This window comes from Macrosteles quadrilineatus, unplaced genomic scaffold, assembly GCF_028750875.1.
Source record: "Macrosteles quadrilineatus isolate MER2022 unplaced genomic scaffold, UCM_ALF_1.0 Scaffold_115__1_contigs__length_332310, whole genome shotgun sequence".
Classification (NCBI taxonomy): Eukaryota; Metazoa; Arthropoda; class Insecta; order Hemiptera; family Cicadellidae; genus Macrosteles; species Macrosteles quadrilineatus.
Genome location: NW_026542708.1, coordinates 45,946 through 62,171, shown reverse-complemented (window position 1 = coordinate 62,171; position 16,226 = coordinate 45,946). Strand labels below are relative to the sequence as shown.

Sequence of the window (16,226 nt, the reverse complement as noted above, 5' to 3'; positions counted from 1 at the left end):
AATAACATGGAGACAACGTCCTGTACTTGACATCCTACCAATATCACAATACAATGGACATAGAGCCATGTTTCAATTGCTGGTTTAATCTAAATTCAATGTTGCGAGAACAAGTTTGGTATTAATTCGAACAAATTGTATTTTCGGCTTGGGGGCCAACAATATAAAGTTACAATAGTCCTGGGCCGCCTACTGTAAAAGCTTCTTTGGTTTACAGTTAATCAAGTTCAGTTTAAACCCTCTTTGGAGAAAAAGACCCTACTAAGTTTATTTTGTTTGTCGTTTCTCCGACCTGCTTAACCTAACCTGCTGATGTTCAAGCTAAAATGGTCAATAATCTATCAACTAGGCCTATATTTATGTGCTGGGAAGCCCAAACTAATATTTATCTCATCCCTTTTTTACAGCTGTCTTTATTCTGCATGGAACGCTAAGTTACTTTGGGAATTGTTAGTCGTTATTGAAGGTAACCTTGCTTGTCTTAAAGCTCTATTAAGCTCAAACAACGTTGCGTACATACACAGACAATCATAGGCCTATTTATAAGTTATGCACCAAAACATATAAATAGGCTAGCTAATTTTTTACTGGCCAAAAATGTCCTAATCAGTTAATTAGTGAAAATGCCACAGTTGACAAACATATAATTTTTGACACACTTGTTGATTGACAAAGAAGTTGGATATCACACTGTTCAGTGTTGATTTTTTATTTCTGTTTTCTTCTCCTATAGCTTGTAACAGTAACTCCCAACATTATTGTGTAGATTGTTTAGTATACTGTAAAAAGAAAACTTACATTACTTCCATGGTCACCATGGAAACCTATAGAGATTTTTTTACCTCAAAAAGTATCTTTCTTCCCGATTCAAACTAGCCTATGCAACAATTTTTACGCGGACTCATAAAATAAAGGTGCTACGTTACTGTACGAGTTTTAGATAATTGCTAAATTCTATAAGTTGTTGCCACCGACCCCGCCTGGTGATAACATAACGTGCGTTGAGGTTATAATCGTTAAGATGTTGCCAGCCCTATACCGGTTAGACCCGGCTTTTGGCCTAGTGGTTTCCTTGCGCTGACCCTGGAGATTTGCCCAGCTATTGTAGAAGGTGTTATAATAAGCGTACAACAACATTACATTAAATAACTGCGTGGCAGGTATGAAGGGACTTTGGTGGGGGAGCTGTCTGCAGCCGGACCCCTCGGCTGCTACACAGCGTGCGATCCATTGTATTTATATATCGATGGACCAAACATGCTGTTTGTCCAGGGGCGTCATTTGGGGGAGGGTCAGGAATATTATGAACTCATTATATTATATCATGTATATATTTATTCACCCAAAAACAAAATGTGTATTATTTTTATGCAAAATTTATGTATGGTTGTTTATCAAGCAATCATTTTTAAGATTATAATCTCAAACTATGTTAAAGACAATCCAATTTATTTAGATTATAGCTTAAAAATGAAGCCTCTGTCAACAGCTCAAATTTGTGGTAATTTACTAAAGTCTTCGCATTACGACGTCATCTGGTGAGTCCCAGTCATAAACGTTTATCAGTTATATGGACTAGTTTCACTAGAATGACAATCACTTGAAAGGATTAAAAATTATTGTAATCAGTACAGAATATTGTTGGCCTGCAAACATTGCTATCTTGGTTTGGACAGGAAGCAGAATTCAACAAATTCTGTGTTATTTTAAATCATTTTATGCCTACGCTGTATTATGTTTTGTGTGTGAAAGTTGTTATGCGTCAAAGTTAAATGTTTTTGACTGGAACCCTAAAACCTCACAATGCCGTAATGCGAAAACTGTAGTGGATTATCACAAATTAACACTGTCAATGGAGGTGTATGTTACCTAGTTGAGTAAACAAAATGAAAAACATTTTGAAATTTTACTAATGTTTTCAGGGGGCTGGAGGAAAACAAAGGTGCTGCAGGATAATGACCCAATGTAAATTTTTGTGTAAATAAAGTTTGTTTTTATTGTTCTTCTAACTGCATTTAATTTCTTTCCTTAGGAGCCTTCATTAAATATTTACGAAATTGGCATATTTCATTCAAAGACATTAAAAAATATAAAAAATACCATTATAAAATTACTGAATTTATGTAGGCTACTAGGTACACAACTTCTTATTTAGTTTAATTCTTAAACGAAAGTTAACAACAATTTCCAAAAAGTGGTGTGTTTGAATCAGCTATTGGTACTTTCCTGTTAAAGGTAACATTCATTATTATCGATGGAATTTGTGTTCGATATCTCGATTAATACTTTGCTTTAATAGTCGTCATAGTGTATTTTTGAAATTTGTTATGGTTTCTGCACCTTAAAAACTGGCCTACTAATATATCACCCACTTATAAAATTAAACTAATCTAACCCAACCTAACCAATTAAACTTGCTTATTATAAAAAAATTCAGGTAGGGAATAAACAGAATTGCAAAAAAAGTTGTAGTAATGAATTTACATAGAAATATTAAATATCGAGATATTGAAGAAAATTTACGATGATAATGAATTTTCCCCTTAACAGGAAAGTAGCAATATATTTTAAGGTTTTAACGGTTTTCCTGATTTTAGTATCATCACATGAAAACAGATGTATTCTGAACATGTACTTGTGTATAATGTTTTATAGATTTTCTTTTGTTTACTTTGTTGTTGCTGAAACTCAACCAGCTCTTAGAGAATAAACTGTGTAGGCCTACCACTATGCACATGTGTATGTTTATTTTTGTGATTTATAATTTGTTTTAGAATCATTTTATATTGAAATCATTTATAGATTTAAAATAGAATGAGATGTAATCATGTATAGTGTCACATTTTAAATAAACATAAACTATATAGGTGATTTCCACAATCCATATAAAATACATATTTTACTATGTAAAAATATAATATAAGATATATTTAATACAAGTTAATTTTCCATTTATATATTTATTATAGTTTTTAAAGTTATATCATTTAAATATTTATTGTTTATTAATAGAGAAAAAATATATATTTAATTAAAGTAAATTTTTAATTAATATTTATTTAATATACTACTAGGGTTATAATTAGAAAAATATTTACTTACCACAAAGGACACAAAGAATCAAGAGACATGTTGTCAATATCAAAGCCAATAAAATTGTATGAAACGTCAACATTATTTTCAAGATTGTCTCAAGATTTTCATTAAGCCTATAATTTTTTCTTCTACGTGTATTTAAGTTTACTTCTTCTGCATCATCATTGTACATTCTGCAAAAAGTTATCAAGAGTAGATTGCTTATTATGGAAATTAAAAAAAAATTGTTAACCAAGAATATTTGAGACTATCGTACTTCGGTTTGTTTCAGTCCCACATACTCTATGGCATTCTAGTTTGGGGACATTCCCCTCATGTAGCTGATATTTTGACGATTAAAAAAAAGGCAGTTCGTAATATTGCTAATTCAAGATCCCTAGCTCATTGTAAACCTCTTTTCATACAATTAAAAATTCCAACAGTAATTAATTTGTACATTTTTCAAGTATTACTCTACACCAAGTCAAACTTGCATTCTTTCCCCCTTAGATCTGACACTCATGAGTACAACACTAGGGGTGGAGGCAAGCTCAGAATGAAACCTCATAGACTGGCTAAAACGGGTGACTCCTTCAAAATCAACTCAATTCGCTTTTTTAATAAACTACCTGACAGTGCAAAATTTGTTGATTACAATATTTTCAAAAATAGAATTTATAAATGGCTAATTCAAAATCCTTTCTACAGCATAAGTGACTTTATCAAGTTTAATTTGTTCTGTAATATTCAGTGTAATTGTGATTTGTTATAATAATGCTTTCTTTCATCTAAAAATAAATACAGATGGCATTCATTTTTTACTTGTTTTTATTTTTTAAAACAACATGTGATTTTAACAATTAACTATTAGTAATTTTGTTAGTTGAAAACAAAACATCAAGAAATGAAGATCCTATCTCTCTTTTGTACTGAAAAATGTAAAGTTCTGTGAAATCACTCAAAGTTTAATTGTTATTAAAACTACTTGTCAATTGTATCTCAGTGTTCTAATTTGAAGAATCAAACTCCGCTTATGTAAATAATACAGTCCACTCAATCCACTCTACACGCTACCGAAATTCTACATGGTCCTTCGGCCGCAGATCGTCTGAAATTCAGCTCTTTTGGTAACTATAAGCCACAATTAGTTCTACTCCAACTCCAACTTGCAACTTTAAAAATGAACTATTCACTCCTTTCTCATCACTAAGAAGTAAGAAGACTACCAAGACTACTGTAGATCTAAAAGGTCAATATCCAAAGGACTTTGATTCAAACTTTGATTCCTCTATATTTTACGCATATTGTTTTTTTTTTTGTAATTAATTATTTGCCATTTCAATGTTGTATCAAACTATACAATTTGATATTTTGTAATGCTCATAGCAACCACTAATAGCTAATGTAACAATGCCATCTGTTATCTGTGTCTCGTATTCAAGATAATGACAATCTCTAATCTCTCTCTCTCATTCTAGTTCCCAAACACTTAAACAATGAAATTCGTCACCCTCTCTAGGCAATTAAACTCAATTGCGAATCGCTTAGCCAAAATCCAAACTAAAATTCAAGCTTTAGATTTATTACCTGATTTGTCCCAAGAACAAATAAATAAGTTGAAACTTTTAGATTCAGAAACACTTAGAAAATACTCAGAATTTGAAACCTCCCTTGAGAAACTATTTAATAGTGACACGCTTCCCGATAATTATGAAGAAGATACACTCTTTCAATTACAAGATAGTATATCTGACTTATGTGTAGGAATTCAAACTCTCACGAAGAAACACCTTTCTCAAGATCATACAAGTCATAAACCTGTTCTAAACACTGACTCAATAACAAATACTCCATCAACTAGCCTACCACATAGGCCTAGTAGCTCTTCCTCAAACCAAGATAGCCACTCACTAAAACTCCCTCCTCTATCTCTCAAAACTTTCAATGGTTCACCGGAACAATGGTTATCTTATGTTAGCCTGTTTCAAGTATCCGTTTATGATAATGAAAACATATCTAAAGTAGAGCGATTTCAATATCTGCTTTCTACGCTTCAGGGAGAACCTTTTAATCTTATAAAGAATTTACCAATCACTGCTGAAAACTATGATGTAGCATGGGATCTTCTCCAAAAACGGTATCAAAACAGTAGGAAAATTATAAGCATACACCTCTACAACATAATAGACTTACCTAACCTAACTGACTCCTCCCTCAAGAACATTCGCTCGTTCATTTCTCAGTATAACGAAAATGCCCAAGCGCTTATTGCACTAGAGCATGCATGACATAGCCAAGGATAATATCTTGCTCTCAGCCATGTTACTACGGAAGTTACACGCAGACATTAACAAAAAGTTTGAAAGCTTACGTGTAAATTCTCAAGACCTACCAACCGTAGGTGAAGTAATAACATTTTTAGAAAATGAATGTGCTCAGAATGCTCAGAATTTAAAGATTTGTCCGCACAGGAAAGATACAATTTTGTGAGGAAAAACCCCCTCTGTTTGAACTGTTTAGGTACCGCTCATTCTGTCAAAGTCTGTAAGTCAAATAAAACATGTTTTCATTGTAAACTGAAACATCACTCCCTCTTACATCAAACTAATCATAGGCCTAATGGTAAGCTTAATCAAAAGCCTAAAGATAATGCTCCGATGACCAAGGAAATGAATAAAACATATGATCACCCTGAACCTCCCTTTGTAGCTGTCTCCTCCAACCCTAATACCACTATATTGCTAGCTACTGCATTGGTACACTTGAAAGCTAATAATAACGGTAACACAGTTGTAGCCCGAGCCGTTATTGACTCCGCATCTATGGTAAGCTGCGTAACAGAAAATATTGCTAACCTGCTTATGCTTAAACGGACATTTTCAAGTAATTCCAAGATAGATGGCCTATCATCAGTAGAAGTTAAATCTAAAGGTGTGTCAAAAGTTAACATATCGTCTCTTAGCGGAGAAGGGATTGCTAATAACAACCCGGTCCTTATTCTAGACAGAATAACCTCAAACCTCCCACACTCAGAAGTTCCAGTTAATGTTAAAGAATACTTCAAACATTTGGTCCTGGCTGATCCAACTTTTTATCTTTTAACTTTTTAACTAGACTTAAAGTCAAGTTGGTGAAGCGGGTGACTGTGAATAGCAAAATGCCGGTCTTCGCATCATGGTGGGAAAATGGCGATGGCAGATCCTTGTCAACGAACGGAGACGACGCCGTGGCTAAACCTAACCTACGCAGTCGCAGGAGTGCTGACAACCGAATCCAGGATTAGACCTCGTCCGGCTACGTTCATCTCATTACTACACTACTACACCAGATAAGATTTAAAAATTAATTAGGCCATATTACATAACTTATTATAAGTTAGGCTAGTAGTTGATCTAAAGAATTATCTTGAAGATTTAAGATTCGCACAAATGAATGTTTAATACTCTCTAACCAATTGAACTTTTCCTTTTTGTATTAATAAATTAATTTGTTATAAACAAGTGAAGTTTATTTTATTTGTAGAACAGCCCACAAGATCTGTAGCTTAATGAAATTAAGTATTAAATATAAACAGAGTAAATAAAATATTGACCTTTAAATTGAAAGTAAGACAAAACATACCTTTTGAAAAGGTAAACAAACAAACCAGAAATAAACGACACATGGTTTCCATAGAAACGGTACCTAAACACTAAAAAACAGAAGTTTCGGGAAATTGAACTTAAACACGAACACGAATAGGCCTACTGTCACTAGTGCACTAGAAACCTCACTAGAAACAAGGTTAAAACTTAACACTCTTTTAACCTCTTTCTTGAATGAAGTTTAAAAACTTTTAAAATAGCCTAAGTTTTTCATGAAAACATTTGTTCAGGAACACATATTTTTTAAACCTGGAATGAAAATTGTTTTTGGGATTTTATTTTTTGAATTTATTTTTTATTTTATTTATTTATTTTTTGAATTTTGCAAAGAAATTCTGTGACCTATCGGATAGCGGATGGGAAATAAACAAGCTTACCTTATTGAAGTATCTGAAAAGCGAAGCCAATATTTGGTTTAGGGAAATTGTTGCGGATGTTAGTACATTCAAGGGGTTTGAAAATGCGTTCAAAGCTAGGTACTGGTCAGAAAACATTCAATATAAGTTTGAAGACGAGTTGCATGGTCGAGGTAATTTTGTGTATGGTAAAACTGATTTGATAACCTACGTAGGAAAGTATTTTGACAAAAATCAGTATTTGGATAGGCCATTGACGATGGATAATTTCATTGTGAAAATATCACACCATCTGCCTAGGGACATAGGTAGAATTTTATTAGCGGCCAGGGATATCACATCAAGGGATGAATTGATGGCATACTTGAAACGAATTTCAGAAATCCCAGTAAGTATGCAATATGAATGCGCAGATACGCCGCGTAGACAATACGATAAGCCGTACTATAGGCCTAATAACAACAATGGTAGTAATAGACAGGTAGATCATAACAGTGAAACATAACAAGCAACTATTATGTCAGAAGATATGTATGACATGTTAAAAACAAATACCGGAGTTACCAGTGACAAATGTTTCCGTACAAGGGATAACGGGAGTTAAATCAAAGAAAGTAAATAAACAAATATACTTACCCTGTAGATTAAATGACTCAGTCTTTGACATTCCATGCTTTATTGTCAGAGGTATACCTACCATATTAATTATGGGCTGTGATTTTTTTGAAAAGTTCAAGGTGATCATTGATTTTGAAAGTAAATGTATGATTTTAAATAATGGCAATGAAAAAACAAAAGTAAAGTTAAGTAGGGGTAAAGAGAATGGATGTATTTGTGGGATTAAAGTGATATATTCAAATTTCTTGAATACAGTAAATAGCAATGAACAAATCGAACTGGCAATGAATAGAGTCATTGATTCTCAAAATAACAGTAAGAATCTCGATAATGAAACGAAAATACTAAAAGTAGGCGTCGATACCAATAATGGAATCAGTGAAATTATTACAGATGAGCAATCCTCAAATGTCTAGTGAGAGTATAAGAAAGTTGGCTGAGGTTTTGAATGATAATAGTAAAGTGAAGGTCCATCCCGAGCCCGTCCTTTCGCACACCTCCTTTTCGTCCACCAACTTTTGAAACAAATTACTGCACAGTTCGTCTATGTCGGTGGACCGGAGAACGGCGACATTCTTGGTCTTAAAGGCGCGTTGACACGTTTGGTCGTGAACGTTCGTGAATTCGCAATCCAACCACAGGTTGGTCTTGACGGCTGTCACGTGTTCCAATATGCGGTGCATAAGCTTTACAAGATCCTCAAACAATTGAGTCAGAAACTCCGGGATAGTAAGCCGAGAGGGTGCTTCGTCGCGTAATCTGTATGTTTTTAAACGTCCGTGAAACGCCGTCTCGACTTCTTCAAAATTCTCGGGTGCAATATTCCCCGGAATATCTGACGGTTCGTCACTACCACTACCACTAGGGCTGTAACTACTACCTTGGCTGCCAACGCCTCCATATTGATTGGATGGTCCCGCAGTTTGTGGATGCAGTGTCGGTAGTTGCGGCGGGGGTGGTGGAGGAGAATTCTCAGGTTCCCCCTTTTTTCGCCCTCTTCGACCTGCAGTGAAACCGCAAATGTCTGTTCATGCTGTACTCAGTTTTGAACTGGCGGCCGCACTCAGGGCACCGAAATCTCTTGAAGGATCTCATTGCCGGATAGTTGGCCTCCATATGTCTCCTAAGACAAAATCTTCTGTCAAAGGCTCGACCACAGTCCGGACAAACGAATCGCGTCGCGGGGGGGGGGGGGTGATGGCTGTGGGGGTTTTGGTGTCTGTTGCTGCTGCTGCTGCTGCTGCCATGGATGCCAGAGTTGATGCGGCTGTGGCGGCGGCGGTGGCTGTTGCTGCTGATGTGACATTTTAATTTATTATTCGATTATGTTATTAATTTATTTTATTTTTTTACTTTAAGTTAATCAAGTTCAATTTAACTGTGGCAGCGACTGTGGCAGCGAAGCATTGTACTTTGTGTCTCGCAGGTATCACCGAGTTCTCTTATGTAGTAGTGATTGTAGTGCACTCCTAATGAACCACCATCGGTTAGATATGAAGTTCTGTAGCTTTTTAGTTGGTTCGAAACTGGACCCAGCTAATGACCCAATGTTAATGATTGGGCTTTTAATAAATAATCCTGCTTTTTGATGGTTCATAACTGGACCCAGCTAATGACCCAATGTTAATGATTGGGCTTTTAATAAATAATCTTGCTTTTTGATGGTTCATAACTGGACCCAGCTAATGACCCAATTTCATTATTACAGATGAGCAATCCTCAAATGTCTAGTGAGAGTATAAGAAAGTTGGCTGAGGTTTTGAATGATAATAGTAAAGTATTTTCAGATAAGCCAGGTTTAATTAAAGGATTTGAAGCTAAGATTAATTTAACACAAGATAATCCGTTTGTAGGAAAGTCATATCCGATTCCATATCATAAAAGACAAGATGTACAAAAGGAAATAGAGAGTTTACTAGAAAATCAAATAATTGAAAGAACAAATAGTCCCTATAGCAATAGTTTGGTTGCAGTAACAAAGAAAGATGGTTCGACTCGAGTTTGTTTAGACAGCCGTAGAATAAATAAGTACATAATTAATGACTGTGAAAGAACTGAGAAAATTGAGACCATTTTACAAAGATTTTCGGGAACTAAATACTTAAGCTCAATTGATTTGACACAGGGATTTTTGCAGGTGGCTTTAAATAAAGAATCTAGAAAATATGTGGCATTTACCTTCAATGGGGCTAATTTCTGTTATCAGCGCTTACCTTTTGGTTTGAAAACCTCGTCTGCTACTTTTATCAAAGCAATGTCGCACATATTTAAAGGTGATTTTGATTCTTTTATGACTACATACGTTGATGATATATTGATTTTTTCCAAAACACTAGACGAACACATAGAACACATTAAATTCGTCCTTGGTAGATAAGCAGAATTCGGAGCCACAGTAAAGTTAAATAAATGTAAGTTTTTTCAGTCTGAAATCAACTTTCTAGGATACATCATTTCATCAGAAGGTATAACTATGGATCCGGAGAAAATAAGTAAAATTTTGGAATTAAAAGATCCTCGGAATGTAAAAGAATTACAGTCAGTACTAGGACTTATGAATTATTACAGGTGCTTTCATTATAAATATTCTGAGTTAACCAACAAATTTAGTCATTTGCTGAACGGAAAAAATAGGTGGAAATGGGGTAAAGTAGAGTCTGAAAACTTTGATGTTTTGAAAAAAGAATTTCTTAAGTCAGTTATGTTAAATCACCCAGATTTTCAGAAAGAATATTTCATAGGGACGGATGCATCTGACAGTGCGATTGCATGTGTATTATACCAGCAGGATGATCAGGGTAATGATAAAGTAATAATGTTTGCAAGTCGGAAATTATTGGAAACTGAAAAGGCTTATTCGATCACCGAGAAGGAATTGTTAGCTTTAATTTTTGCGTGCAACAAGTTTAGGGCATATCTAATAGGACATTATAGAATTGTCGTAAGAACTGATCATAAGGCCTTAACATTTTTGTCCAACTGTAAATTAACTCATGGTAGGCTGTTACGATGGGTATTAGTATTGCAAGAATTCAATTTAGAAATTCAATACATACCCGGTAAGGAAAATGTAGTGTGTGATATTCTCTCTCGAGTAAAGGAAGATGGTTTAGAAGACAAAGATAAGAATGTGGTAAAGATACTAAAAGGTAAATTAAACTTGGGTTTTAAAGAGAGTGAAGTAAAGAAAATCATATGTAATCTGAAGGAAAGTCAAATGAGTGATGACAAATATGGTAAAATCATTGAAATACTAGAATCTGATAACGACGAAATAGAGAAAGATAAGTTGAATAGGGTATTCAAACTTTACAATGGTTTATTGTTCAAAAACTCTAAGGATGACGATGAACTATGGAGAATTTGCATTCCGCAAAGTAAGGTAAATAGCATAATCGATTTTGCTCATAGAAAGTACGGTCATTTCGGTGGTCATAAAATTTATTTAACATTAAGAGAGTTTTGTGTGTTTAATAATATGGAAAAAGTAATCAAAGAACAGTTGAAAAAATGTGTTTTGTGCCAAAAGACAAAACACAGCAATAAACACAATGGAGGTAGTATACAGTCAATATCGGTTGATCGATTACTTCAACTAGTAAGCGTTGATTTAATAGGCGAATTACCGGCTGGGAAGTTCGGGGCAAAATACATTTTGTCAATGGTTGATATTTTTAGTAAATTTGTAAAGCTGTATGCAATAAGGTCAGCTAATGCAGTAACCATAATTAAAAAGGTTGAACATTTTAGTAACACAGTAGGAAAAATTGAATGTATATTGAGTGATAACGGTAGTCAATTTACATCAAACAAATGGTATGAGGGCCTAGATAAATTGAAAATAAAATACATTCATTCATCTGTTTATAATCCACAAAGTAACCCAGTAGAAAGATACAATAAAGAAATAAATCGGATGTGTAGGGCCTATTGTTATGAAAAACATACAAAATGGACTGAGTATTTACAATATGTTGAAGATTGTCTAAACGTGTCAGTTAGTAGCATAACCGAGCAAACTCCCTATACACTAATGTATGGAGTAAGGCCTGAAAACATGTTCAAGCGATTAGTGAATTTCCCTAATAGTCAGCTAAATTATGAAAAGCTGGTAAGGATAGTCAGAGATAAAACAAAGAAAAAGTTACTGCAACGAAAAGTTAAGTTTGATAAAAAAGTAATAGGTATGAAATATGAAATTGGGCAAAAAGTATTGATTAAAACACATTGTTTATCTGATAAGTTGGGAAAAAAGATTAAAAAGTTCTTTCAATTATATGAAGGCCCATATGAGGTTGTTCAAATAAAATTTGAAAATGCATATGTTTTGAAAGATATTGAATCAAATCAAATTAAGGGAACATATAATATAAGGCAATTAAAGAAGTTCATGGAGTGAAGTTAAGTGTAATTAGATCAAATTGGGTTTTTGTTTGTGAGTTACTGTCTGTTTGTACCCTTAAACAAAACGGAACAAGGTGCACGAGCCTATGGGAGTAGACTGACCATATGGATGATTCATTAGATTACAATAGTGGTATGGAGTAAGCAACGGTTATCATTACTAAGTCAATTCATGGGTCTTTGACAACAAGCTGAGATTTAGGAATTTGTTGATATAAAGTAGTTAATCCATATTGCTATTTAAACGATAATATTAAGTATTGTTTTCACGAATGATGATTTCATTTATGGTAATTGATGTTAGTTTTAAGTAGTGTATTTCAGCAAAATATGAAAATTGTATAGGTGATGTGAAGATACTATTCTGTTTTGAAGATTTTTTGATTTTAAGATTGTAAGATACTGAGAGATTTCCTATCCAGCAAATTATTGGTACTTATAATGTAATGCGATTTTAAGATTTATTGAAAAATAGTAGGCAAGTTAAAGCCGCATTAGTTGTCAGGAAGATATCATATTTGTCTATCCAGTGATGAGTGATATAGGAAAATTATAAGACAGGATTCCCAGTAAAAGTTTGAAGTATTTATCTGAGAATAAATTAAACATGCGTGGACAGTTTAATAGAATGGATAATAGTGGGACATTGCGGATCGGAGTATCTTGGGAGGAATAATTTAGTAGTAGAAATGGGAGATTTGAGTCAAAATAACAGAAGAAATGGTTTAGGAACTGAGCAATGGTACTTGATGATGAATTTCATTTTTTGACAGATTTGGTAATTATATGTCTTATAAAAAAAAAAAAAAATGTTTTACCACTTGGTCCCATAATCTTATGATTTTGTATGTTAATTCATTGTTGGTGTGTTAAAATTGTTTTGGTTTTGTTAAACCATAGTAGCAAAAAGGTTTTGAATAATATTTAGTAATAGGTAGGAGTATACCACACGAATCCTAGGGCCTCTATCGTATTTAGGATATGTTTGTGACTCATAAGGTGCAATAGAACATAGGACATTAAATATGATGCACTGCTGTTATCAAAGTGAAAGTGAGAAAGGACTCCAATGGACACTAGCATGATAATATTGAGTGGTGTTTAATCATATATTTAGAGGGTGTTTTAAATTAGAGTAATTGGACATTATAATCGAATCAAATGCCAATCACAATTAATTTAGAAAAATGGAACAATTTCATTAAGTAAATTGCAATTTAACTCATAAAATTCAGACTTTGTGTTCATTGCATTTAATAAATTGCAATTATTGTGTGTATTGTATTGAATAATTTCAGGTTTGATAAATATGTTGTGTTGTTTTGCCAATATAGGTAAGAAGTTTTCTTTGTTTTGATAATGTTAATATGGTTATTGTTTAAGGTAATTGAAAGCTCTTCGTAATGAATGAAATGAGTTGTAAGTTTATTTTGAAATGGTAATTGAAATATGTGTTAGAGTTTGATACATTTTTAAGATAGGTAGTGATAAAAAAAAAAATAAAATTGTAAAATGAGATGAACAGCCTTTGGAGGAAGTAGATTTTTTTTTTTTTAATATTCGTAGACAAAATTTGTTAAAAAAAAATCTAGGGGGTATCTGTGACAGGTCGATTATATCGGTTAGTAAATAAATAATTAAATTTGTATATTAAAGCTAAACATTATAGAATGGATTCAATGGTAGGACAACTTCGTGTGAATCCGTCAGTATTCGGAAAATCAATACGCGTGCGCGCTTGACTTCGGAACCAATCAGAAAGCAGATGCTCGGGGCTCCGGGTACGAGGCTAGAGAGCTTCAGCGAGGAGATACCGTAGCGGAAGGACGTGTTTTGGTTTTAGTCCATATTTCTTAAAACATAAAGACATCATTTGTTCCTACCACCGTGTCATAACTACCTTAATGTTAAAGTGAAGTGACCCGGATATCTATAACCGTTAACTTGTCAGAACGAAATAGACTTAAAGTCAAGTTGGTGAAGCAAGTGACTGTGAATAGCAAAATGCCGGTCTTCGCATCATGGTGGGAAAATGGCGATGGCAGATCCTTGTCAACGAACGGAGACGACGCCGTGGCTAAACCTAACCTACGCAGTCGCAGGAGTGCTGACAACCGAATCCAGGATTAGACCTCGTCCGGCTACGTTCATCTCATTACTACACTACTACACCAGATAAGATTTAAAAATTAATTAGGCCATATTACATAACTTATTATAAGTTAGGCTAGTAGTTGATCTAAAGAACTATCTTGAAGATTTAAGATTCGCACAAATGAATGTTTAATACTCTCTAACCAATTGAACTTTTCCTTTTTGTATTAATAAATTAATTTGTTATAAACAAGTGAAGTTTATTTTATTTGTAGAACAGCCCACAAGATCTGTAGCTTAATGAAATTAAGTATTAAATATAAACAGAGTAAATAAAATATTGACCTTTAAATTGAAAGTAAGACAAAACATACCTTTTGAAAAGGTAAACAAACAAACCAGAAATAAACGACACATGGTTTCCATAGAAACGGTACCTAAACACTAAAAAACAGAAGTTTCGTGAAATTGAACTTAAACACGAACACGAATAGGCCTACTGTCACTAGTGCACTAGAAACCTCCTGGCAAGTACTCCACACAGTCACTGTCTTCTAGTTTTCTTTTTGTTAACCTTCTTCTTATTCTTTGCTTCTTATTTTCCTCCTGCACTTCTCTGTCAGCTTTTTTTATTCTGGTTTGGTCGATTTTTGTAAGCCCTTCAATGGTAAACTTTCCTGGTTTGATTCCTAGCCGTTCCAAAACATTTGCCTTAGCAATTGACCCATCATTAAAAGTAATTACTGAGTCAGTTACTCCAAGTTTGAGAGTTTTAATGCCTACAAAAACAGTTTTTGGGAGCCTTTGCCATATAACACTATTTAAACTCTCATTAGGGTTTTGGGTTTTACCATGTAGGCAGCGTTTCAGAAGTTCTGGTTCTGACAAATCCTCAAGTACAGGTTTTATTTTCTCCAGTTTTGCTTGGCTTTGTTGTACCTGCACCAAGTATCAACACCTGAAGGACAAAATTTGTGTTTCGGATTTGCATCGGTTGAAATTTTGTGGTAATATATAGCTTTGATTGCTTTTCTCATGCTTTCTACGCTTGTCAAGTTCTTTCTGATGGCTGAGCCATAATAACGCTGCAAGTTATCTATTTCCAAGTCAGTCAGTCTTCCTTTTCCACCAATTGGTTTGTCATCACTCAGTTTAACGCCTTTCAAATCTTTCTTTAGTCTCCTCAACCTCGTTCCGACACGTTTTTGGATGTGCCCAACACATTCGAGTTTTTCCATGTCGACGTCATCGCCATATGGTTTGCTTTCAAGCGCAGCGGTAAAGCAACATTATTTTTTACAAATGTTGTCGCCTTGTCGATAAATTGGATAGTGTCCAGCAAATTGTCGTCATGTGCCACTTTTTTGCAGCTGATGCCACTGTTTTTAGTTGGATTTTTTGAGCCATGTGGCCGTCCTCTAGTTGCTCGCAGGCATCGGCGTATCTCATTGTTTCTGTCACCTTGTATTTGTCAGTAATTAAATTTCCATAAAGATCTTTAAGATCAATATCTGGGAAAACTAAACTAAACACCAAATGGAAATGAATAAAATGCTAACAACAACAATCAACAATCACTGGGACAGACGACAGATGTAAACATTAGGTGTAAACAAACATAGCAGAAGGCCAGCTGATAATCTGTAAATATTCAGTGCTACCAACAGCACAAATGAAATACTCCTTAGTGTTTACTTGTTATACTATACAGGGTGTTCATTTGAAAACTTTCCATATCTGTTGTGTGCAAAGGTAAGGCTTTTAACACTTGTTTGTTCTCAATTCCCCCTAATTTGGACATGCCAAATCCAATAAAATTATTTTCAATTTTGAAAAATGCCCCAAAAGGGCCCAATTTGGGGGGTAGGGGTGCTTTTTGAGAAATTTTCAAATGTAAACATGGGTTGTGTGATACATCAATTTAAAGGTCTAATCACCCCGATCATTTTGGTGCAAAAAAAGATTAATTATCTTTAACTGTATTTACAGGGTGGGTCAAAACGTTTTAAAAAAGGACTTTGAAGTTAAGTACCGT

The 16,226-nt window shown here is 34.1% G+C and overlaps 1 protein-coding gene across 1 annotated transcript; it reads right to left on the bottom strand.

The window, feature by feature from the left end:
- Positions 1 to 8,097: 8,097 nt before the first annotated feature.
- On the bottom strand, positions 8,098 to 8,999 carry LOC128982110 (uncharacterized). The gene is made up of 2 exons (XM_054401160.1): positions 8,864 to 8,999; positions 8,098 to 8,696 (listed from the first exon to the last, which is right to left on the bottom strand). Exons 1-2 carry the CDS (start codon positions 8,997 to 8,999, stop codon positions 8,098 to 8,100), a joined length of 735 nt encoding a protein of 244 aa, XP_054257135.1.
- Positions 9,000 to 16,226: the final 7,227 nt, after the last annotated feature.

Coding starts and splice junctions, on each gene's coding strand:
- LOC128982110 (XM_054401160.1), bottom strand. CDS start 8,999: ATGTCACATCAGCAGCAACAGCCACCGCCGCCGCCACAGCCGCATCAA. Junction 8,697..8,863: donor CCCCCCCCGCGACGCGATTC/GTTTGTCCGGAC, acceptor GTTTCACTGCAG/GTCGAAGAGGGCGAAAAAAG.